Source organism: Salmo trutta, unplaced genomic scaffold (assembly GCF_901001165.1).
Source record: "Salmo trutta unplaced genomic scaffold, fSalTru1.1, whole genome shotgun sequence".
Taxonomy (NCBI): Eukaryota; Metazoa; Chordata; class Actinopteri; order Salmoniformes; family Salmonidae; genus Salmo; species Salmo trutta.
In genome coordinates, this window is record NW_021823073.1 from 346,668 (window position 1) to 373,452 (window position 26,785).

Below are 26,785 nucleotides of genomic sequence, written 5' to 3' on the forward strand. Positions count from 1 at the left end.
TCTGACCCCCTGGAATTGTGATAGAGTGAATTATAAGTGAAATAATCTGTCTGTAAACAATTGTTGGAAAAATTACTTGTGCCATGCACAAAGTAGATGTCCTAACCGACTTGCCAAAACTATAGTTTGTTAACACAACATTTGTGGAGTGGTTGAAAAACGAGTTTTAATGACTCCAACCTAAGTGTATGTAAACTTCTGACTTCAACTGTATATGCATGGTGTGACTCTCTTTGCTTTTATAGCTTACCGTTTTTTCACCGTTAGTCAGCACCTCTACACTAAATCATTTTCTCTGGGTGTGCCCCAGCTCATGCTTTTTATTTAACATATTATAGCATAACATATTGTAACACGTTATAACAACTTATTATAGTATAACACATAGCGTAACATATTATAGTATAACACATAGCGTAACATATTATAACAACATATTATAGCATAACACATAGCGTAACATATTATAACAACATATTATAGCATAACACATAGCGTAACATATTATAGTATAACACATAGCGTAACATATTATAACAACATATTATAGCATAACACATAGCGTAACATATTATAGCATAACACATAGCGTAACATATTATAACAACATATTATAGCATAACACATAGCGTAACATATTATAACAACATATTATAGCATAACACATAGCGTAACATATTATAGCATAACACATAGCGTAACATATTATAGTATAACACATAGCGTAACATATTATAACAACATATTATAGCATAACACATAGCGTAACATATTATAGTATAACACATAGCGTAACATATTATAACAACATATTATAGCATAACACATAGCGTAACATATTATAGCATAACACATAGCGTAACATATTATAGTATAACACATAGCGTAACATATTATAGCATAACACATAGCGTAACATATTATAGCATAACACATAGCGTAACATATTATAGCATAACACATAGCGTACCATATTATAGTATAACACATAGCGTAACATATTATAACAACATATTATAGCATAACACATAGCGTAACATATTATAACAACATATTATAGCATAACACATAGCGTAACATTTTATAACAACATATTATAGCATAACACATAGCGTAACATATTATAGCATAACACATAGCGTAACATATTATAGTATAACACATAGCGTAACATATTATAACAACATATTATAGCATAACACATAGCGTAACATATTATAGTATAACACATAGCGTAACATATTATAGCATAACACATAGCGTAACACATTATAGCATAACACATAGCGTAACATATTATAGTATAACACATAGCGTAACATATTATAGTATAACATATTGTAACATATTATAACAACATATTATAGCATAACACATAGCGTAACATATTATAGCATAACACATAGCGTAACATATTATAGTATAACACATAGCGTAACATATTATAGTATAACACATAGCGTAACATATTATAACAACATATTATAGCATAACACATAGCGTAACATATTATAACAACATATTATAGCATAACACATAGCGTAACATATTATAGCATAACACATAGCGTAACATATTATAGTATAACACATAGCGTAACATATTATAACAACATATTATAGCATAACACATAGCGTAACATATTATAGTATAACACATAGCGTAACATATTATAACAACATATTATAGCATAACACATAGCGTAACATATTATAGCATAACACATAGCGTAACATATTATAGTATAACACATAGCGTAACATATTATAACAACATATTATAGTATAACACATAGCGTAACATATTATAACAACATATTATAGTATAACACATAGCGTAACATATTATAGCATAACACATAGCGTAACATATTATAGCATAACATATTGTAACACATTATAACAACATATTATAGCATAACACATAGCGTAACATATTATAGTATAACACATAGCGTAACATATTATAGCATAACATATTGTAACACGTTATATCAACATATTATAGCATAACACATAGCGTAACATATTATAGCATAACACATAGCGTAACATATTATAACAACATATTATAGCATAACACATAGCGTAACATATTATAGCATAACACATAGCGTAACATATTATAATATAACACATAGCGTAACATATTATAACAACATATTATAGTATAACACATAGCGTAACATATTATAACAACATATTATAGCATAACACATAGCGTAACATATTATAGCATAACACATAGCGTAGCATAATATAGTATAACACATAGCGTAACATATTATAACAACATATTATAGAATAACACATAGCGTAACATATTATAACAACATATTATAGTATAACACATAGCGTAACATATTATAGCATAACACATAGCGTAACATATTATAGCATAACATATTGTAACACATTATAACAACATATTATAGCATAACACATAGCGTAACATATTATAGTATAACACATAGCGTAACATATTATAGCATAACATATTGTAACACGTTATATCAACATATTATAGCATAACACATAGCGTAACATATTATAGCATAACACATGGCGTAACATATTATAGCATAACACATAGCGTAACATATTATAGCGTAACACATAGCGTAACATATTATAGCATAACATAAACTCAGCAAAAAAAGAAACGTCCTCTCATTGTCAACTGCATTTATTTTCAGCAAACTTAACATATGTAAATATTTGTATGAACATAACAAGATTTAACAACTGAGACATAAACTGAACAAGTTCTACAGACATGTGACTAACAGAAATGGAATAATGTGTCCCTGAACAAAGGGGGGGTCAAAATAAAAAGTAACAGTCAGTATCTGGTGTGGCCCCCAGCTGCATTAAGTACTTCAATGCATCTCCTCCTCATGGACTGCATCAGATTTGCCAGTTCTTGCTGTGAAATGTTACCCCACTCTTCCACCAAGGCACCTGCAAGTTCCCAGACATTTCTGGGGGGAATGGCCCTAGCCCTCACCCTCCGAACCAACAGGTCCCAGACGTGCTCAATGGGATTGAGATCAGGGCTCTTCGCTGGCCATGGCAGAACACTGACATTCCTGTCTTGCAGGAAATCACGCACAGAACGAGCAGTATGGCTGGTGGCATTGTCATGCTGGAGGGTCATGTCAGGATGAGCCTGCAGGAAGGGTACCACATGAGGGAGGAGGATGTCTTCCCTGTAACGCACAGCGTTGAGATTGCCAGCAATGACAACAAGCTCAGTCCGATGATGCCGTGACACACTGCCCCAGACCATGACGGACCCTCCACCTCCAAATCGATCCCGCTCCAGAGTACAGACCTCGGTGTAACGCTAATTTCTTCGACGATAAACACAAATCCGACCATCACCTCCGGTGAGACAAAGCCGCGACTCGTCAGTGAAGAGCACTTTTTGCCAGTCCTGTCTGGTCCAGCGACGGTGGGTTTGTGCCCATAGGCGACGTTGTTGCCGGTGATGTCTGGTGAGGACCTGCCTTACAACAGGCCTATAAGCCCTCAGTCCAGCCTCTCTCAGCCTATTGCGTACAGTCTGAGTACTGATGGAGGGAATGTGCATTCCTGGTGTAACTCGGGCAGTTGTTGTTGCCATCCTATACCTGTCCTGCAGGTGTGATGTTCAGATGTACCGATCCTGTGCAGGTGTTGTTACACATGGTCTGCCACTGCGAGGACAATCAGCTGTCCGTCCTGTCTCCCTGTAGCGCTGTCTTAGGCGTCTCACAGTACGGACATTGCAATTTTTTGCCCTGGCCACATCTGTAGTCCTCATGCCTCCTTGCAGCATGCCTAAGGCACGTTCACGCAGATGAGCATGGACCCTGGGCATCTTTCTTTTGTTGTTTTTGAGTCAGTAGAAAGGCCTCTTTAGTGTCCTAAGTTTTCATAACTGTGACCTTAATTGCCTACCATCTGTAAGCTGTTACTTTCTTAACGACCGTTCCATAGGTGCATGTTCATTAATTGTTTATGGTTCATTGAACAAGCGTGGGAAACAGTGTTTAAACCCTTTACAATGAAGATCTGTGAAGTTATTTGGATTTTTACAAATTATCTTTGTTTCTTTTTTGTTTATTATAACGTAACATATTATAGTGTAAAATATTATAACACATTATAACATATGTTAATAAGACATTATAAAGTGTTGTACTTGCTTATAACAGAAATAAGCAGCAATATATTCTAAATCTTAACTTGTTCTTTGAGTTGTCTTTAGGCTTCAGAATGAATGCCTCCTCGTGGCCTATGTTCCTCCTGAGAACCCTGACTGGAGCAGAGATGGCACCAGCCACAGCTTTTAAAAAGGTCAAGAAAGAAAAATGGAACATTTCACATTGGACCATAAAGCTGCACTGTAGTGTATTGATTTACTGATCAATGATTGTAGTGTATCAATGATTTACGTGTGTGTACACAAACAGATATGTATGGTCTGGACTAACAGAGACTTCTCTGTGTGTGTGTATATAAACAGATATGTCTGGTCTGGACTAACAGAGAGTTATCTGTGTGTGTACATAAACAGATCTGTCTGGTCTGGACTAACAGAGAGTTCTCTGTGTGTGTATATAAACAGATATGTATGGTCTGGACTAACAGAGAGTTCTCTGTATGTAGGAACCCACCAAGCCCTCCCAGAACCTCTTTAAACCTGGGATGAAGCTAGAAGCAGTGGACAAGAAGAACCCCTACCTGATCTGCCCGGCAACCATCGGAGAGGTCAAAGGTAACAAGATATTTTTTTTATTTAACCCACCTTTACCCCATCTCTTTGGAGGACAACTTTATAAGTGTAACTCTATAATGTTTTTTATTTCCTATAACACTATTGTTCCTTTGTCCCCTATTTGCTGTCTGGTTGATGTATCTCCTGCTACGTCTTACTGTTTGTTATTGTAATCTTTATTTTTAGGTGATGAGATCTTTGTGATGTTTGACGGCTGGAGAGGGGCCTTCGACTACTGGTGCCAGTTTGACTCCAGAGACATATTCCCTGTAGGATGGTGTTCTCTGACCAGGCACAGCATCCAGCCTCCTGGCAACTTCTGTGAGTACCTCAACCTCACCACTAGAGGACAGCAGAGCCCTGCTTTCTGATGCTTTTGGCCTGTCTGTCTGTCACCACAGGGTGCTGCTGGCCCAGGGTTTCTTTCTGAAGCTGCCTGAATGAGCAGAGCTGGATGAGAAAAACAAACTATTTCTTTCTGCGAGGATTTCGCTGGCTGTTTCCCCCTATTTCCTGTGTTCTTTCCAGTATATTTGACTAAAATACAACCAGTAGGTTTACTACAGTTAGTACTTTTCCACAGGTAATAATATTCCTTAATGTGTTCCACTGGTAATAATATTCCTTAATGTGTTCCACTGGTAATAATATTCCTTAATGTGTTCCACTGGTAATAATATTCCTTAATGTGTTCCACTGGTAATAATATTCCTTAATGTGTTCCACTGGTAATAATATTCCTTAATGTGTTCCACTGGTAATAATATTCCTTAATGTGTTCCACTGGTAATAATATTCCTTAATGAGTTCCACTGGTAATAATATTCCTTAATGTGTTCCACTGGTAATAATATTCCTTAGTGTGTTCCACTGGTAATAATATTCCTTAATGTGTTCCACTGGTAATAATATTCCTTAGTGTGTTCCACTGGTAATAATATTCCTTAGTGTGTTCCACTGGTAATAATATTCCTTAGTGTGTTCCACTGGTAATAATATTCCTTAGTGTGTTCTACTGGTAATAATATTCCTTAGTGTGTTCCACTGGTAATAATATTCCTTAGTGTGTTCTACTGGTAATAATATTCCTTAGTGTGTTCCACTGGTAATAATATTCCTTAGTGTGTTCCACTGGTAATAATATTCCTTAATGTGTTCCACTGGTAATAATATTCCTTAATGTGTTCCACTGGTAATAATATTCCTTAATGTGTTCCACTGGTAATAATATTCCTTAATGTGTTCCACTGGTAATAATATTCCTTAATGTGTTCCACTGGTAATAATATTCCTTAATGTGTTCCACTGGTAATAATATTCCTTAATGTGTTCCACTGGTAATAATATTCCTTACTGTGTTCCACTGGTAATAATATTCCTTATTGTGTTCCAGCAGGATTGTCCTTCCACACATTGCATTTGGGTCTAGTTTGCTTGTAAAAAGTCAAGATTATATATATATAATTTTGTATTACATTTTTTTTGACAGGTTAAGATCATTTTCTGTTTCAAGTAAATCATTGTAAATATATGATTGTGAGCTTCATAATATCTTCCTTAATGTGTTATCTGTTTAACACTCTACTGCACACAACCTTTTTGCCTCCATATCATTTAAAAAAATTCCTACACGTGACAATATGAGATGACATGTCTGTAAACAAGCCAATGAGGTGCAGAAGTTGGTATGACATATCAATTGGGGGAGGGACCTTCTTTCAGGAAGCAGAGCGACCTGAGTGCATGGTGTGAGTGAAGGGTACAATGCATTTCATTATTTTGCATGTTTAAATAGAGACAATCAAAAATATGTACTTGTGTAGGAACCTCTACAGGAGAATATTTGATAGGTTTTAAACATTTCGTTTTTATATTTATTCAAAAAAATGAAATGTTCTTTTTGTTGCCTCATGGCAACGTTGTGCAGTCAGGCTACTTTTCTTTTTGCCTCAGGGCAATATCATGCTCAATGAAAGATGTGTAAAATGATGGCCGTGGACAATGTTTTGGCCAACATATCCACTGACATTCACAGGCAGTGGACACAGAGACATTCCATTCTAGCCTAATCTGATAGAGAGGGCCGTGAACTTTAGGACAATGACAGCTAGGAAGAATGGGCCCCAGAATGTAGTTTATGTGCATCTTGTATTTTCTAATGAAAATAGTGCTTCTTTGTACTACGTTCCCCTTATTCTGTTGTTGGTCTTAAACATTAGTTTCAAGTTCTATTCTGTCTTTTTTTAAATCCATTTTTTTTTTCAATTATTGATACATTATCAAAAAGCATAAAACTTCCCAAAAAATAGTATGAAATATTTGTAGTAATGAACAACCAAATGGTGTGCAGTACAGGGTAATCCTTCATCAAGTCTTAGTGGCAGCTGCTGTTGATTAATGCTGGAATACTACATGTAGCTGTATTGTTCATACCTATTTGTTCATGTCAAGCTGTGACCAATTATTGTTCCTTCTCAGCATACCACAGGGTGTTGCTTTTAATAACCCTTTGATTGGTAAACCCTCTTAGTAAGGCTGATGATCAGCAGGCCTTTATTTCATCTGTTGTACACAGACTTCCCTTGGGTTTCTTCCATTCCTCAACTTGACCCATTTTTCACAGAAATCTACCCATTTCTTAAATCATTTCTGGTTATTTTTAAGTAATTTGTTCTTAACACCAAACAAACTAAAATAGAGAAGTAATTAACTCTTAATTCCATGACAAATGAAAGGGGTTTAACACAACGTTGACTCACCTGCCAATCATTTTAAATGTGTGTGTGTGAATGATTTCAGCTCAGACACACTTTCTTTCAGTGCAGGAAGAATGTTGTTTTGCCTTATTTAATAGGGCCTGATTACCAGCCAGGGCCTGATTACCAGCCAGGGCCTGATTACCAGCCAGGGCCTGATTACCAGCCAGGGCCTGATTACCAGCCAGGGCCTGATTTACCAGCCAGAGCCTGATTTACCAGCCAGGGCCTGATTTACCAGCCAGGGCCTGATTTACCAGCCAGGGCCTGATTACCAGCCAGGGCCTGATTACCAGCCAGGGCCTGTCCTCCCTGCTACAGTACTGTATGGTAGTTTTGATAGGTTTTAGCATACACAAAACATCCAGCAGTCTTCTATTCTCAACACTATCTATCACTTTACTTAGAGAGTCACAACAACTCTCCCAGTACAGCTTCATGATCTCTTGTGCTATAAAGCTCCAAGCTGCTCTCTACAGCTCCGACAGGGGAATTGATATGGATAGCATTAAGACTTCTGACAGAGGTTGTATCCCAAATAGCCCCTATTCCCTATATAGTGCACTGGTCAAAATGAGTGCACTATAAAGGGAATAGGGGGCAATTTGGGATATAGTCTGTGACTGATGGTGGTAGTTATGTGTCTTTCAAACTGGCCTCAATCTGGTCCTCTTCCCTCGAGCGACTGGCATGTTTACAACTCTCTTCCTGTGTTTATTGTGTGTGTGTCTATTTGTCATCGTGTGTGTGTGTGTGTGTGTGTGTGTGTGTGTGTGTGTGTGTGTGTGTGTGTGTGTGTGTGTACCACGGTGTAGGTGCAGAGAGGATATAGTATGACGTGGAGATGGATGCATCTCTTTTCTCAGCAGAACTTAAACAGTTAGGAAACACACACTTCCTCTATCTCAGTATCAGTAACAGTCAGTCTGGTGGGGGGTTTACTACCACCTTGTTCAGGCCAACAGCTCACATTCTCTTTTGCTATGTTTTTTAAAGATGCAATATGCAGAAATCGCTCTGCTATTTCCTGGTTGCTAAAATTCTAATAGTTCTCCTGATTTCAGTTTGTTCCAAAACAACCAATACATGGTACAATGATTCTCTACACTATCTAACGAGCTGTGAGTAGAATCATTGTAATGTCTAACGAGCTGTGAGTAGAATCATTGTAATGTCTAAAGAGCTGTGAGTAGAATCATTGTAATGTCTAAAGAGCTGTGAGTAGAATCATTGTAATGTCTAAAGAGCTGTGAGTAGAATCATTGTATCGTCTAAAGAGCTGTGAGTAGAATCATTGTAACGTCTAAAGAGCTGTGAGAAGAATCATTGTACCGTCTAAAGAGCTGTGAGTAGAATCATTGTAACGTCTAAAGAGCTGTGAGTAGAATCATTGTAATGTCTAAAGAGCTGTGAGTAGAATCATTGTATCGTCTAAAGAGCTGTGAGTAGAATCATTGTAATGTCTAAAGAGCTGTGAGTAGAATCATTGTAATGTCTAAAGAGCTGTGAGTAGAATCATTGTACCGTCTAAAGAGCTGTGAGTAGAATCATTGTATCATCTAAAGAGCTGTGAGTAGAATCATTGTAATGTCTAAAGAGCTGTGAGTAGAATCATTGTAATGTCTAAAGAGCTGTGAGTAGAATCATTGTAACGTCTAAAGAGCTGTGAGTAGAATCATTGTAACGTCTAAAGAGCTGTGAGTAGAATCATTGTAACGTCTAAAGAGCTGTGAGTAGAATCATTGTAATGTCTAAAGAGCTGTGAGTAGAATCATTGTACCATCTAAAGAGCTGTGAGTAGAATCATTGTACCGTCTAAAGAGCTGTGAGTAGAATCATTGTAACGTCTAAAGAGCTGTGAGTAGAATCATTGTATCATCTAAAGAGCTGTGAGTAGAATCATTGTACCATCTAAAGAGCTGTGAGTAGAATCATTGTAATGTCTAAAGAGCTGTGAGTAGAATCATTGTATCATCTAAAGAGCTGTGAGTAGAATCATTGTAACGTCTAAAGAGCTGTGAGTAGAATCATTGTACCATCTAAAGAGCTGTGAGTAGAATCATTGTATCATCTAAAGAGCTGTGAGTAGAATCATTGTAATGTCTAAAGAGCTGTGAGTAGAATCATTGTAATGTCTAAAGAGCTGTGAGTAGAATCATTGTAATGTCTAAAGAGCTGTGAGTAGAATCATTGTAACGTCTAAAGAGCTGTGAGTAGAATCATTGTAACGTCTAAAGAGCTGTGAGTAGAATCATTGTATCGTCTAAAGAGCTGTGAGTAGAATCATTGTACCATCTAAAGAGCTGTGAGTAGAATCATTGTAACGTCTAAAGAGCTGTGAGTAGAATCATTGTACCGTCTAAAGAGCTGTGAGTAGAATCATTGTAATGTCTAAAGAGCTGTGAGTAGAATCATTGTATCATCTAAAGAGCTGTGAGTAGAATCATTGTAACGTCTAAAGAGCTGTGAGTAGAATCATTGTACCGTCTAAAGAGCTGTGAGTAGAATCATTGTAATGTCTAAAGAGCTGTGAGTAGAATCATTGTATCATCTAAAGAGCTGTGAGTAGAATCATTGTAACGTCTAAAGAGCTGTGAGTAGAATCATTGTACCGTCTAAAGAGCTGTGAGTAGAATCATTGTAACGTCTAACGAGCTGTGAGTAGAATCATTGTAACGTCTAAAGAGCTGTGAGTAGAATCATTGTAATGTCTAAAGAGCTGTGAGTAGAATCATTGTAACGTCTAAAGAGCTGTGAGTAGAATCATTGTATCATCTAAAGAGCTGTGAGTAGAATCATTGTACCATCTAAAGAGCTGTGAGAAGAATCATTGTACCGTCTAAAGAGCTGTGAGTAGAATCATTGTATCGTCTAAAGAGCTGTGAGTAGAATCATTGTAATGTCTAACGAGCTGTGAGTAGAATCATTGTAATGTCTAAAGAGCTGTGAGTAGAATCATTGTAATGTCTAAAGAGCTGTGAGTAGAATCATTGTAACGTCTAAAGAGCTGTGAGTAGAATCATTGTAATGTCTAAAGAGCTGTGAGTAGAATCATTGTAATGTCTAAAGAGCTGTGAGTAGAATCATTGTAATGTCTAAAGAGCTGTGAGTAGAATCATTGTATCGTCTAAAGAGCTGTGAGTAGAATCATTGTAATGTCTAAAGAGCTGTGAGTAGAATCATTGTATCGTCTAAAGAGCTGTGAGTAGAATCATTGTAACGTCTAAAGAGCTGTGAGTAGAATCATTGTAATGTCTAACGAGCTGTGAGTAGAATCATTGTATCATCTAAAGAGCTGTGAGTAGAATCATTGTATCATCTAAAGAGCTGTGAGTAGAATCATTGTAATGTCTAAAGAGCTGTGAGTAGAATCATTGTAATGTCTAAAGAGCTGTGAGTAGAATCATTGTACCATCTAAAGAGCTGTGAGTAGAATCATTGTAACGTCTAAAGAGCTGTGAGTAGAATCATTGTACCATCTAAAGAGCTGTGAGTAGAATCATTGTAATGTCTAAAGAGCTGTGAGTAGAATCATTGTACCATCTAAAGAGCTGTGAGTAGAATCATTGTAATGTCTAAAGAGCTGTGAGTAGAATCATTGTAATGTCTAAAGAGCTGTGAGTAGAATCATTGTACCATCTAAAGAGCTGTGAGTAGAATCATTGTAATGTCTAAAGAGCTGTGAGTAGAATCATTGTACCATCTAAAGAGCTGTGAGTAGAATCATTGTACCATCTAAAGAGCTGTGAGTAGAATCATTGTAATGTCTAAAGAGCTGTGAGTAGAATCATTGTACCATCTAAAGAGCTGTGAGTAGAATCATTGTAACGTCTAAAGAGCTGTGAGTAGAATCATTGTACCATCTAAAGAGCTGTGAGTAGAATCATTGTAATGTCTAAAGAGCTGTGAGTAGAATCATTGTAACGTCTAAAGAGCTGTGAGTAGAATCATTGTAATGTCTAAAGAGCTGTGAGTAGAATCATTGTACCATCTAAAGAGCTGTGAGTAGAATCATTGTAATGTCTAACGAGCTGTGAGTAGAATCATTGTAATGTCTAAAGAGCTGTGAGTAGAATCATTGTAATGTCTAAAGAGCTGTGAGTAGAATCATTGTAATGTCTAAAGAGCTGTGAGTAGAATCATTGTAATGTCTAAAGAGCTGTGAGTAGAATCATTGTATCATCTAAAGAGCTGTGAGTAGAATCATTGTATCATCTAAAGAGCTGTGAGTAGAATCATTGTATCATCTAAAGAGCTGTGAGTAGAATCATTGTATCATCTAAAGAGCTGTGAGTAGAATCATTGTACCATCTAAAGAGCTGTGAGTAGAATCATTGTACCGTCTAAAGAGCTGTGAGTAGAATCATTGTAATGTCTAAAGAGCTGTGAGTAGAATCATTGTATCATCTAAAGAGCTGTGAGTAGAATCATTGTATCATCTAAAGAGCTGTGAGTAGAATCATTGTATCATCTAAAGAGCTGTGAGTAGAATCATTGTACCATCTAAAGAGCTGTGAGTAGAATCATTGTACCGTCTAAAGAGCTGTGAGTAGAATCATTGTAATGTCTAAAGAGCTGTGAGTAGAATCATTGTAATGTCTAAAGAGCTGTGAGTAGAATCATTGTAACGTCTAAAGAGCTGTGAGTAGAATCATTGTATCGTCTAAAGAGCTGTGAGTAGAATCATTGTAATGTCTAAAGAGCTGTGAGTAGAATCATTGTAATGTCTAAAGAGCTGTGAGTAGAATCATTGTAACGTCTAAAGAGCTGTGAGTAGAATCATTGTATCGTCTAAAGAGCTGTGAGTAGAATCATTGTAATGTCTAACGAGCTGTGAGTAGAATCATTGTACCATCTAAAGAGCTGTGAGTAGAATCATTGTAATGTCTAACGAGCTGTGAGTAGAATCATTGTAATGTCTAAAGAGCTGTGAGTAGAATCATTGTAATGTCTAAAGAGCTGTGAGTAGAATCATTGTACCATCTAAAGAGCTGTGAGTAGAATCATTGTACCATCTAAAGAGCTGTGAGTAGAATCATTGTACCGTCTAAAGAGCTGTGAGTAGAATCATTGTATCATCTAAAGAGCTGTGAGTAGAATCATTGTACCATCTAAAGAGCTGTGAGTAGAATCATTGTATCATCTAAAGAGCTGTGAGTAGAATCATTGTATCATCTAAAGAGCTGTGAGTAGAATCATTGTACCATCTAAAGAGCTGTGAGTAGAATCATTGTAATGTCTAAAGAGCTGTGAGTAGAATCATTGTAATGTCTAAAGAGCTGTGAGTAGAATCATTGTAATGTCTAAAGAGCTGTGAGTAGAATCATTGTACCATTTAAAGAGCTGTGAGTAGAATCATTGTAATGTCTAAAGAGCTGTGAGTAGAATCATTGTACCATCTAAAGAGCTGTGAGTAGAATCATTGTACCATCTAAAGAGCTGTGAGTAGAATCATTGTACCATCTAAAGAGCTGTGAGTAGAATCATTGTAATGTCTAAAGAGCTGTGAGTAGAATCATTGTACCATCTAAAGAGCTGTGAGTAGAATCATTGTAATGTCTAAAGAGCTGTGAGTAGAATCATTGTACCATTTAAAGAGCTGTGAGTAGAATCATTGTAATGTCTAAAGAGCTGTGAGTAGAATCATTGTAACGTCTAAAGAGCTGTGAGTAGAATCATTGTAATGTCTAAAGAGCTGTGAGTAGAATCATTGTACCATCTAAAGAGCTGTGAGTAGAATCATTGTAATGTCTAACGAGCTGTGAGTAGAATCATTGTAATGTCTAAAGAGCTGTGAGTAGAATCATTGTAATGTCTAAAGAGCTGTGAGTAGAATCATTGTACCATCTAAAGAGCTGTGAGTAGAATCATTGTAATGTCTAAAGAGCTGTGAGTAGAATCATTGTACCATTTAAAGAGCTGTGAGTAGAATCATTGTAATGTCTAAAGAGCTGTGAGTAGAATCATTGTAACGTCTAAAGAGCTGTGAGTAGAATCATTGTAATGTCTAAAGAGCTGTGAGTAGAATCATTGTACCATCTAAAGAGCTGTGAGTAGAATCATTGTAATGTCTAACGAGCTGTGAGTAGAATCATTGTAATGTCTAAAGAGCTGTGAGTAGAATCATTGTAATGTCTAAAGAGCTGTGAGTAGAATCATTGTAATGTCTAAAGAGCTGTGAGTAGAATCATTGTAATGTCTAAAGAGCTGTGAGTAGAATCATTGTATCATCTAAAGAGCTGTGAGTAGAATCATTGTATCATCTAAAGAGCTGTGAGTAGAATCATTGTATCATCTAAAGAGCTGTGAGTAGAATCATTGTATCATCTAAAGAGCTGTGAGTAGAATCATTGTACCATCTAAAGAGCTGTGAGTAGAATCATTGTACCGTCTAAAGAGCTGTGAGTAGAATCATTGTAATGTCTAAAGAGCTGTGAGTAGAATCATTGTATCATCTAAAGAGCTGTGAGTAGAATCATTGTATCATCTAAAGAGCTGTGAGTAGAATCATTGTATCATCTAAAGAGCTGTGAGTAGAATCATTGTACCATCTAAAGAGCTGTGAGTAGAATCATTGTACCGTCTAAAGAGCTGTGAGTAGAATCATTGTAATGTCTAAAGAGCTGTGAGTAGAATCATTGTAATGTCTAAAGAGCTGTGAGTAGAATCATTGTAACGTCTAAAGAGCTGTGAGTAGAATCATTGTATCGTCTAAAGAGCTGTGAGTAGAATCATTGTAATGTCTAAAGAGCTGTGAGTAGAATCATTGTACCATCTAAAGAGCTGTGAGTAGAATCATTGTAACGTCTAAAGAGCTGTGAGTAGAATCATTGTATCGTCTAAAGAGCTGTGAGTAGAATCATTGTAATGTCTAACGAGCTGTGAGTAGAATCATTGTACCATCTAAAGAGCTGTGAGTAGAATCATTGTAATGTCTAACGAGCTGTGAGTAGAATCATTGTAATGTCTAAAGAGCTGTGAGTAGAATCATTGTAATGTCTAAAGAGCTGTGAGTAGAATCATTGTACCGTCTAAAGAGCTGTGAGTAGAATCATTGTATCGTCTAAAGAGCTGTGAGTAGAATCATTGTAATGTCTAAAGAGCTGTGAGTAGAATCATTGTACCATCTAAAGAGCTGTGAGTAGAATCATTGTATCATCTAAAGAGCTGTGAGTAGAATCATTGTACCATCTAAAGAGCTGTGAGTAGAATCATTGTACCATCTAAAGAGCTGTGAGTAGAATCATTGTATCATCTAAAGAGCTGTGAGTAGAATCATTGTATCATCTAAAGAGCTGTGAGTAGAATCATTGTACCATCTAAAGAGCTGTGAGTAGAATCATTGTAATGTCTAAAGAGCTGTGAGTAGAATCATTGTAATGTCTAAAGAGCTGTGAGTAGAATCATTGTAATGTCTAAAGAGCTGTGAGTAGAATCATTGTACCATTTAAAGAGCTGTGAGTAGAATCATTGTAATGTCTAAAGAGCTGTGAGTAGAATCATTGTACCATCTAAAGAGCTGTGAGTAGAATCATTGTACCATCTAAAGAGCTGTGAGTAGAATCATTGTACCATCTAAAGAGCTGTGAGTAGAATCATTGTAATGTCTAAAGAGCTGTGAGTAGAATCATTGTACCATCTAAAGAGCTGTGAGTAGAATCATTGTAATGTCTAAAGAGCTGTGAGTAGAATCATTGTATCATCTAAAGAGCTGTGAGTAGAATCATTGTACCGTCTAAAGAGCTGTGAGTAGAATCATTGTAATGTCTAAAGAGCTGTGAGTAGAATCATTGTAATGTCTAAAGAGCTGTGAGTAGAATCATTGTAATGTCTAAAGAGCTGTGAGTAGAATCATTGTAACGTCTAAAGAGCTGTGAGTAGAATCATTGTAATGTCTAAAGAGCTGTGAGTAGAATCATTGTAATGTCTAAAGAGCTGTGAGTAGAATCATTGTAATGTCTAAAGAGCTGTGAGTAGAATCATTGTATCATCTAAAGAGCTGTGAGTAGAATCATTGTAACGTCTAAAGAGCTGTGAGTAGAATCATTGTACCGTCTAAAGAGCTGTGAGTAGAATCATTGTAATGTCTAAAGAGCTGTGAGTAGAATCATTGTAATGTCTAAAGAGCTGTGAGTAGAATCATTGTAACGTCTAAAGAGCTGTGAGTAGAATCATTGTAATGTCTAAAGAGCTGTGAGTAGAATCATTGTAATGTCTAAAGAGCTGTGAGTAGAATCATTGTAACGTCTAAAGAGCTGTGAGTAGAATCATTGTATCATCTAAAGAGCTGTGAGTAGAATCATTGTATCATCTAAAGAGCTGTGAGTAGAATCATTGTACCATCTAAAGAGCTGTGAGTAGAATCATTGTAATGTCTAAAGAGCTGTGAGTAGAATCATTGTAATGTCTAAAGAGCTGTGAGTAGAATCATTGTACCGTCTAAAGAGCTGTGAGTAGAATCATTGTAATGTCTAAAGAGCTGTGAGTAGAATCATTGTATCATCTAAAGAGCTGTGAGTAGAATCATTGTACCATCTAAAGAGCTGTGAGTAGAATCATTGTAATGTCTAAAGAGCTGTGAGTAGAATCATTGTAATGTCTAAAGAGCTGTGAGTAGAATCATTGTAATGTCTAAAGAGCTGTGAGTAGAATCATTGTAATGTCTAAAGAGCTGTGAGTAGAATCATTGTAACGTCTAAAGAGCTGTGAGTAGAATCATTGTAATGTCTAAAGAGCTGTGAGTAGAATCATTGTACCATCTAAAGAGCTGTGAGTAGAATCATTGTAATGTCTAAAGAGCTGTGAGTAGAATCATTGTAACGTCTAAAGAGCTGTGAGTAGAATCATTGTACCATCTAAAGAGCTGTGAGTAGAATCATTGTAATGTCTAAAGAGCTGTGAGTAGAATCATTGTAACGTCTAAAGAGCTGTGAGTAGAATCATTGTAATGTCTAAAGAGCTGTGAGTAGAATCATTGTACCATCTAAAGAGCTGTGAGTAGAATCATTGTAACGTCTAAAGAGCTGTGAGTAGAATCATTGTAACGTCTAAAGAGCTGTGAGTAGAATCATTGTAACGTCTAAAGAGCTGTGAGTAGAATCATTGTAATGTCTAAAGAGCTGTGAAATATATTTTCATTAATCAAACAAAACTGTGTTTTCAGCTGTTTGAATCTGGTGAAAAAGAACTGGAAGTAATCGAGGCAAAACCAACATTTTTAAGAACGGGAAGCATAGGAATAGAGCACATGCAACAGATCTACTGCTTCTTAGACTTGCTTTCAATGAGAATGACAGATCTATATAAACACGTGTCTATGTGAATTTGGTTGTGTCCCCAAAAAGTGACATTGCTGCTTTTAAAAGAGGTAATGAACATTTATAATTTTTAGTCATCTTACAAACATTTGTTTTTATTTTTATGTTTTGTTAAACTTTTGTTTGGTTTGATCATAATTTCTACCAAGTTGTATTACGAATCTTTTATAAGAAGTTATCAATGCAACTTGTTCATTTGATGCAGAAATTTAGATGGAGAAAAACATTTCCTTCCCTTAGCTGCTTTTAGAGACCAGTGAGATCTATTCTCAGGGTGGGGACTATTCTCCTCCATCTCCCTTCCAATGTAAGTGTGATTAGGGGATAATTGGCAGGGGATAATTGGCAGAACATCGGTCTCAGTTATGAGCCATCGGAGGGATGTGGGGGTAGAGAGGGTGTGGGCGTGGTTGAAGGGCGGCCTCACACTTTACCCACGTCTCTATTGTTGAACGTCCCCCTGGTTGTTGAGACAGCATGCAGTCTGATGGAAAAGAGTACTGCCGGACGCACAGTGGAGAGAACAGCCCACCGATTATTTAGCATTTACATTTCAATAGTTATCTCGTACACTATTTTAGTTTTTGGTTTTAATTAACAGTGATTGAGTAACCAGATTAAGGGATGTAAGAAAGTGTATATTTTATCCATTATAAAATAAACATTATTTTAGTTTTTTGATTAAGAGAAGGAATGTGAGAATCTTTAAACAATAAGCCATTCAATGACCTTATGAAAGTACATTCAGCCAGTCTGTTATTACCTATAACACTGACAGTTTGATCAGAGAATCATTTCTAGACTAAATCCTTCCCATACTAATGTACAGTTAGGAATGTTTTCATTTTCCTTATTAGCAAAAGGCTGTTTTGGGTTTCCAAATGCAGATGTTTTTAAAATTATTTTAGCAGTCAGAAAATAATAAATATTAAAAAATGTTTTTTGTATAATTTTGATCCTGATATATAGTTACTTTTTCCTTAAACATGAACTCTCTTTATTGTAGATTTTATAAAAATAAAAAGTAATTTAGCTTTGAGTTGCCAACTTTGACTTTTTCATCAAAGTCAAATTAACTTTAGTTTTATGAGGTGAAATTAACTTTAGTTTTATGAGGTGAAATTAACTTTAGCGGATGTGTCATACAATTAAACATAGTTTATCAAATGACGTTTTCGTGGTGTTTTTTGATATTTTTTACTAGCAGCCAAACGGTTTACGTCTTGTTGTTCTACTTTTAGAGTAGAGAAAGACAATTACAAAAGAAAAGTGTCATTTTAGTATTGTAGTGAATAGATATTTTTCATTCATAAAATAATAATTTAATCCCATTGTATAAAAATGCCACACAAATGCTCTTCATCAGTAAATGAGGAATAACTGTTGCACTTTCATTGTTATTTACCACTTCAGTTAAAGTTACATGATGATTGATCTTCATGAACTATGTGTTTGTAAAGAAACAGTAGAGGAGTGTGCTGAAGTGAATTTCTAGCTGTTGTCTTTGGTTGGTTGTCTGTTCTATGTCACTAGCGTTAGTTATGCAGGATGGGAACACAGCCTCTTCTTCTGACACTTTTACAACAGACCATTTCTGAATTTATTAGGGGAATCATTTCCTGTAGTTCACAGTCCTACACCCTAACCCCACCGGCAGGCTGCCAAGCAACACCCCCATGTATTATCGTCTTATTATAACCTGAAGTAAATAACCCTCAGATCATTTCTCTGGCTCCATGGTGAAATATCCATATGAGCAGCATTGAGGTCTTGTTTTCTGGAGATGAAGCAGTCTTTGTTTGCCTCAGATCAGTCAGATTAGGAGACTTTCTGAAGCAGGAGGTCTGCTTCCTAAATGGCACCCTATTCCCTTTATAGTGCACTACTATAGACCAGGACCCCTATAAAGGGCACAGGGTGTTATTTGAGACAGACATGGTATGTAAAGCCGTGGCTGCTTCTGCTCCATGCTCCCTGCCACTGTTTCCTGCCCCTATCCAAGCTGTCTTTCACCAGGTCCTCCAGGGACGTCTGAATAGGCTTGGGTTACGGAGAGAGGGATGAGGGACCCCCCCCCTCTTCTTGGGTTCCGAGTCGGGGAGACCCCTCTCCCCTTTCCTCCCATTCTCCTGGAGGGTTGTCTGAGCCTTCTAATGCAGCCTACAGGAGACCCCTCTCCCCTTTCCTCCCATTCTCCTGGAGGGTTGTCTGAGCCTTCTAATGCAGCCTACAGGAGACCCCTCTCCCCTTTCCCCCCTTTCCCCCCATTCTCCTGGAGGGTTGTCTGAGCCTTCTAATGCAGCCTACAGGAGACCCCTCTCCCCTTTCCTCCCATTCTCCTGGAGGGTTGTCTGAGCCTTCTAATGCAGCCTACAGGAGACCCCTCTCCCCTTTCCTCCCATTCTCCTGGAGGGTTGTCTGAGCCTTCTAATGCAGCCTACAGGAGACCCCTCTCCCCTTTCCTCCCATTCTCCTGGAGGGTTGTCTGAGCCTTCTAATGCAGCCTACAGGAGACCCCTCTCCCCTTTCCTCTCATTCTCCTGGAGGGTTGTCTGAGCCTTCTAATGCAGCCTACAGGAGACCCCTCTCCCCTTTCCTCCCATTCTCCTGGAGGGTTGTCTGAGCCTTCTAATGCAGCCTACAGGAGACCCCTCTCCCCTTTCCCCCCATTCTCCTGGAGGGTTGTCTGAGCCTTCTAATGCAGCCTACAGGAGACCCCTCTCCCCTTTCCTCCCATTCTCCTGGAGGGTTGTCTGAGCCTTCTAATGCAGCCTACAGGAGACCCCTCTCCCCTTTCCCCCCATTCTCCTGGAGGGTTGTCTGAGCCTTCTAATGCAGCCTACAGGAGACCCCTCTCCCCTTTCCTCCCATTCTCCTGGAGGGTTGTCTGAGCCTTCTAATGCAGCCTACAGGAGACCCCTCTCCCCTTTCCTCCCATTCTCCTGGAGGGTTGTCTGAGCCTTCTAATGCAGCCTACAGGAGACCCCTCTCCCCTTTCCTCCCATTCTCCTGGAGGGTTGTCTGAGCCTTCTAATGCAGCCTACAGGAGACCCCTCTCCCCTTTCCCCCCATTCTCCTGGAGGGTTGTCTGAGCCTTCTAATGCAGCCTACAGGAGACCCCTCTCCCCTTTCCTCCCATTCTCCTGGAGGGTTGTCTGAGCCTTCTAATGCAGCCTACAGGAGACCCCTCTCCCCTTTCCTCTCATTCTCCTGGAGGGTTGTCTGAGCCTTCTAATGCAGCCTACAGGAGACCCCTCTCCCCTTTCCTCCCATTCTCCTGGAGGGTTGTCTGAGCCTTCTAATGCAGCCTACAGGAGACCCCTCTCCCCTTTCCCCCCATTCTCCTGGAGGGTTGTCTGAGCCTTCTAATGCAGCCTACAGGAGACCCCTCTCCCCTTTCCCCCCATTCTCCTGGAGGGTTGTCTGAGCCTTCTAATGCAGCCTACAGGAGACCCCTCTCCCCTTTCCTCCCATTCTCCTGGAGGGTTGTCTGAGCCTTCTAATGCAGCCTACAGGAGACCCCTCTCCCCTTTCCTCCCATTCTCCTGGAGGGTTGTCTGAGCCTTCTAATGCAGCCTACAGGAGACCTCTTGTGCCCATTCCTCAATCGGAGTCCTCTCATCCATTTTAACCTTTTTCACCCCCCCTCCACCCCTCTCCCCAGGCACCCCGCCTCTCAACCCCCCTCGCCCCCTCAGAGAGTTGTGCAGGGGCCTGGCGAGGAGAGTGAACGGCAGGCAGGTGACCGATGAGCACTGTCAATATAGCTCTTTGATCACATGCATAAAACCCTTCCCCCTTTACCCCTCCCTCCCTCCCTCTCCTCCTCCGCCTGCTAGCCCCATCCACCCCCCTCCTCTTTCCCTGCGATGCAAATCAGCCGTTCAGCTCTCTGCTGCTCTGCTCTGTTCATTCACAGGGACAGAGGGAGGGGCCACTAGTAGCCAGCTCCTCCTGTTTCTAATACCGCCTCAGTCAGGCAGGCAGCAGCATGGGGCTTTGTTGTGGACTGGAGCTGGACAGAAAAAGAGACAACGAGGGAAGGAGAGAGAAATAGGGAGAATAGAGAGAGAGGAAAAGGGAGAAGAGGGGAGAGAGAGAGAGACTCTGACGTTAACCAGGGGTCAAACTAGTAAAGAGGGACTGTTCTGTTGTTGTGGACTGCTGCTGTTGCTGCCCGGAAACGTAGCGCTGTGTTGGGAGTTCCTGGTGAGTTTGCTGCCTCTGCTTTTGTCTCGTGTCTATTTTTAACTAGTGGTGGCTGTTCAGTTCCTCTTCCTCTCACGTGAGAGCCGGCGTTAGACTTCGTCTTGGTTAGCAGTCAGTTTCTAGAAAGGAGGGAATCCACTGTTTGTGTGAATGAATGGCTGTTGCATCTCAGTCACCCGTAGATGTACTTAATGCAGATGATGTAGCTATTGTTTGCATGGCCCTGACTGTTTCAACCACTCTCTTTGTTTGCTCTGGTGGATTTGAATTATTGAAACGAGGGCTTATAGGGTACAGTCATTGATATTTAGGACTACTGGTCTCTGCTCAGGGTTGGTATGTGTTAAGACAACGGAATTGTGTCAGAACCATGCAATAGAACCATGCAAATTGCTTCATAAATGTACATTTCAGAATATAATTGTCCATACATTTAAATACACTATTTAGCCCTTAGAGAATTGCTTTACTCTCTTATGTTTATGGAAATAGTCACCCATCTTTTTATGTAAAAACCTTGTTTGTAATTATTAGAACATCCTGAAGTAGAAGTACTTTTCCATCAAGTTAAATGTTTTTTCACTCTAAAAATAATTGTTCTGTTTGATGTTTGACACGGTAACAGATTGTTTAAATGGGTCTACCTGGGGCTATCAGTACCACCACTCTAAACCCCAGTCCTCCCCTGGTCTACCACCCTACCCCCTCTCTAAACCCGTCTTCCCCTGGTCTACCACCCTACCCCCTCTCTAAACCCCAGCCCAGTCCTCCCCTGGTCTACCACCCTACCACCACTCTAAACCCCAGTCCTCCCCTGGTCTACCACCCTACCCCCTCTCTAAACCCGTCTTCCCCTGGTCTACCACCCTACCCCCTCTCTAAACCCCAGTCCTCCCCTGGTCTACCATACTACCCCCTCTCTAAACCCCAGTCCTCCCCTGGTCTACCATACTACCCCCTCTCTAAACCCGTCTTCCCCTGGTCTACCACCCTACCCCCTCTCTAAACCCCAGTCCTCCCCTGGTCTACCATACTACCCCCTCTCTAAACCCGTCTTCCCCTGGTCTACCATACTACCCCCTCTCTAAACCCCAGTCCTCCCCTGGTCTACCACCCTACCCCCTCTCTAAACCCCAGTCCTCCCCTGGTCTACCATACTACCCCCTCTCTAAACCCGTCTTCCCCTGGTCTACCATACTACCCCCTCTCTAAACCCCAGTCCTCTCCTGGTCTACCACCCTACCCCCTCTCTAAACCCCAGTCCTCCCCTGGTCTACCATACTACCCCCTCTCTAAACCCGTCTTCCCCTGGTCTACCATACTACCCCCTCTCTAAACCCGTCTTCCCCTGGTCTACCATACTACCCCCTCTCTAAACCCCAGTCCTCCCCTGGTCTACCATACTACCCCCTCTCTAAACCCGTCTTCCCCTGGTCTACCACCCTACCCCCTCTCTAAACCCGTCTTCCCCTGGTCTACCATACTACCCCCTCTCTAAACCCCAGTCCTCCCCTGGTCTACCATACTACCCCCTCTCTAAACCCCAGTCTTCCCCTGGTCTACCATACTACCCCCTCTCTAAACCCGTCTTCCCCTGGTCTACCATACTACCCCCTCTCTAAACCCCAGTCCTCCCCTGGTCTACCATACTACCCACTCTAAACCCCAGTCCTCCCCTGGTCTACCATACTACCCCCTCTCTAAACCCCAGTCTTCCCCTGGTCTACCATACTACCCCCTCTCTAAACCCCAGTCCTCCCCTGGTCTACCATACTACCCCCTCTAAACCCCAGTCCTCCCCTGGTCTACCATACTACCCCCTCTCTAAACCCCAGTCCTCCCCTGGTCTACCACCCTACCCCCTCTCTAAACCCCAGTCTTCCCCTGGTCTACCACCCTACCCCCTCTCTAAACCCCAGTGCTCCCCTGGTCTACCACCCTACCCCCTCTCTAAACCCCAGTCCTCTCCTGGTCTACCATACTACCTCCTCTCTAAACCCCAGTTCTTCCTTAGTCTACCGTACTACCCCCTCTCTAAACCCCAGTCCTTCCCTGGTCTACCATACTACCTCCTCTCTAAACCCCACCCCAGTCCTTCCCTGGTCTACCGTACTATCCCCTCTCTAAACCCCAGCCCAGTCCTTCCCTGGTCTACCGTACTACCTCCTCTCTAAACCCCAGTCCTTCCCTGGTCTACCATACTACCTCCTCTCTAAACCCCACCCCAGTCCTTCCCTGGTCTACCGTACTACCTCCTCTCTAAACCCCAGCCCAGTCCTCCCCTGGTCTACCGTACTACCTCCTCTCTAAACCCCAGTCCTTCCCTGGTCTACCATACTACCTCCTCTCTAAACCCCAGCCCAGTCCTTCCCTGGTCTACCATACTACCTCCTCTCTAAACCCCAGTCCTTCCCTGGTCTACCGTACTACCTCCTCTCTAAACCCCACCCCAGTCCTTCCCTGGTCTACCGTACTATCCCCTCTCTAAACCCCAGCCCAGTCCTCCCCTGGTCTACCGTACTACCTCCTCTCTAAACCCCAGTCCTTCCCTGGTCTACCGTACTACCTCCTCTCTAAACCCCAGCCCAGTCCTCCCCTGGTCTACCGTACTACCTCCTCTCTAAACCCCAGTCCTTCCCTGGTCTACCATACTACCTCCTCTCTAAACCCCACCCCAGTCCTTCCCTGGTCTACCGTACTATCCCCTCTCTAAACCCCAGCCCAGTCCTCCCCTGGTCTACCGTACTACCTCCTCTCTAAACCCCAGTCCTTCCCTGGTCTACCGTACTACCTCCTCTCTAAACCCCAGCCCAGTCCTCCCCTGGTCTACCGTACTATCTCCTCTCTAAACCCCAGTCCTTCCCTGGTCTACCATACTACCTCCTCTCTAAACCCCACCCCAGTCCTTCCCTGGTCTACCGTACTATCCCCTCTCTAAACCCCAGCCCAGTCCTCCCCTGGTCTACCGTACTACCTCCTCTCTAAACCCCAGTCCTTCCCTGGTCTACCGTACTACCTCCTCTCTAAACCCCAGCCCAGTCCTTCCCTGGTCTACCATACTACCTCTTCTCTAAACCCCAGTCCAGTCCTCCCCTGGTCTCAAAGCATGTGGTTCATATTCACACTGCACCAGGGAGCTCAATGGTTCTGGGACAGAACCAGATTCCCTCCAGACAGAACCAGATTCCCTCCAGAGCTCCCAGTTCAAACTGAAATGGAAATATTACAGGAGGGAAAGCTGGGTAATACGGCTTGAGGCGTGGTCAAACACACACACACACACACACACACACACACACACACACACACACACACACACACACACACACACACACACACACACACACACACACACACAGGCCCCGACCCAACCCCCAACCAGTCATCCAGGCCGCCAGGCAGGAGCCACACTTCTCAGCCCCAGTAGCAGCGCCCCTCACCGCCCCGGGGTTCCAGACCTCCTGGCCACCGGGTCATTGGGTCAGCCTGAAATGACCCATCATGATTAACTCCTTACACTCTTACTGCAGAACACAGGACAGGTTTAACGGAATGGAATGGAAGGTTCTATGTTAGAACAACTAGAGGGACAGTTTAATATAAACTGAATGGAAGGTTCTATGTTAGAACAACTAGGGGGACAGTTTAATATAAACTGAATGGAAGGTTCTATGTTAGAACAACTAGAGGGACAGTTTAATATAAACTGAATGGAAGGTTCTATGTTAGAACAACTAGGGGGACAGTTTAATATAAACTGAATGGAAGGTTCTATGTTAGAACAACTAGGGGGACAGTTTAATGGAATGGAAATGAAACTTTGTCTTGACTTGGAACTAAAATATGTTTTTGTCTATTGCTCGCTAAGCTGTTGTGGAGTATTGTAGTGTGTGTGTGTCCCTGTCTCTGTGTGTGTGGGGGGGTAGCCCTGCCCCTAGTGAGTGATCTTTCCCTCCTTGTGAAACAAAACACTTGTCTATTCTTCCCCCACTTTCCCTCATCTCTCAATGAAACCTTTTTCCAAGCTGCTTAAGCAGCCATAGAGGCATTTTGCTGGCCCTTAGAGAACGCTGTAGAGCCAGCCATAGAGGCATTTTGCTGGCCCATAGAGAACGCTGTAGAGCCAGCCATAGAGGCATTTTGCTGGCCCATAGAGAACGCTGTAGAGCCAGCCATAGAGGCATTTTGCTGGCCCATAGAGAACGCTGTAGAGCTAGCCATAAAGGCATTTTGCTGGCCCATAGAGAACGCTGTAAAGGTCTGCTCTCTACTAGACAACCAGTCTAGAGTTCTGTTGAAATAGGAGATGCTTATCAGGGCATATTTGACACAAACACACACACACACTGCTACTAATAATACAACTCAGAATCGTGGACTGACTTGTGCGGCCGGTGCCATTGGCTGCTTTTGTGTGATTACCCACAATGCCTTTCAATGTCTTTCTCTGGATGTGCCATTTTTTCCACCTCTATTGATGGACGGGTTGACTTGATGCTTTGAATGGCAGATCTCCTCCTAGACTTTCCACTCCATTGTGTTGCTGGGCCAGATAGAGAGACAGGGACCAGAAGGAGAGAATGCATTGAGCTCCAGTAGAATTTAAAAGTCTAAGTCAGTAGTCTGCTGGTCTTGATAAGAATTAGTTATAAACGACAGCTGAGATTAAATAGAGCAGTAATGAGAGAAGGATATTTGAATATGGTAGTTTTACCTGCTGCTGAATGAATGAATTACATTTTTTAATGAATTAACGTTTTATTTTCGTGTCAAATCGCCAATTTGCAACCAATCCCTTATGGGATTAATTGACACATAAACAAACATTACAATAATTCACTATGATAATTAAATTATCATTCTTCTTCCAGTGTTCTCTGCATTGCACGTTCCATAAAGAGTGAAAAAAATAATATATCTCAATACCTAATAGAAAATAAGGTTATCCTGCTATTGTTTGTCATTATAGATGGTCTGGGGATGTGTTTAGTCCTGTCTATATAATAAGTGTTTGTCTTTATAGATGGTCTGGGGATGTGTTTAGTCCTGTCTATATAATAAGTGTTTGTCATTATAGATGGTCTGGGGATGTGTTTAGTCCTGTCTATATAATAAGTGTTTGTCATTATAGATGGTCTGGGGATGTGTTTAGTCCTGTCTATATAATAAGTGTTTGTCTTTATAGATGGTCTGGGGATGTGTTTAGTCCTGTCTATATAATAAGTGTTTGTCATTATAGATGGTCTGGGGATGTGTTTAGTCCTGTCTATATAATAAGTGTTTGTCATTATAGCTGGTCTGGGGATGTGTTTAGTCCTGTCTATATAATAAGTGTTTGTCATTATAGCTGGTCTGGGGATGTGTTTAGTCCTGTCTATATAATAAGTGTTTGTCTTTATAGATGGTCTGGGGATGTGTTTAGTCCTGTCTATATAATAAGTGTTTGTCATTATAGATGGTCTGGGGATGTGTTTAGTCCTGTCTATATAATAAGTGTTTGTCTTTATAGATGGTCTGGGATGTGTTTAGTCCTGTCTATATAATAAGTGTTTGTCATTATAGCTGGTCTGGGGATGTGTTTAGTCCTGTCTATATAATAAGTGTTTGTCTTTATAGATGGTCTGGGGATGTGTTTAGTCCTGTCTATATAATAAGTGTTTGTCTTTATAGATGGTCTGGGGATGTGTTTAGTCCTGTCTATATAATAAGTGTTTGTCTTTATAGATGGTCTGGGATGTGTTT

At 40.5% G+C, this 26,785-nt stretch overlaps 1 protein-coding gene across 2 annotated transcripts in view; it reads left to right on the top strand.

Annotated features, from left to right (window-relative positions):
* Positions 1 to 26,785, top strand: part of scml2 (Scm polycomb group protein like 2) — a 59,132-nt gene that overhangs the window by 17,155 nt on the left and 15,192 nt on the right. For both annotated transcript variants that reach the window (XM_029747632.1, XM_029747633.1), the window contains exons 7-9: positions 4,252 to 4,340; positions 4,653 to 4,761; positions 4,948 to 5,082. In XM_029747632.1, coding sequence (XP_029603492.1) covers positions 4,252 to 4,340; positions 4,653 to 4,761; positions 4,948 to 5,082 — 333 coding nt within the window. The remainder of the gene's footprint in view (positions 1 to 4,251; positions 4,341 to 4,652; positions 4,762 to 4,947; positions 5,083 to 26,785) is intronic.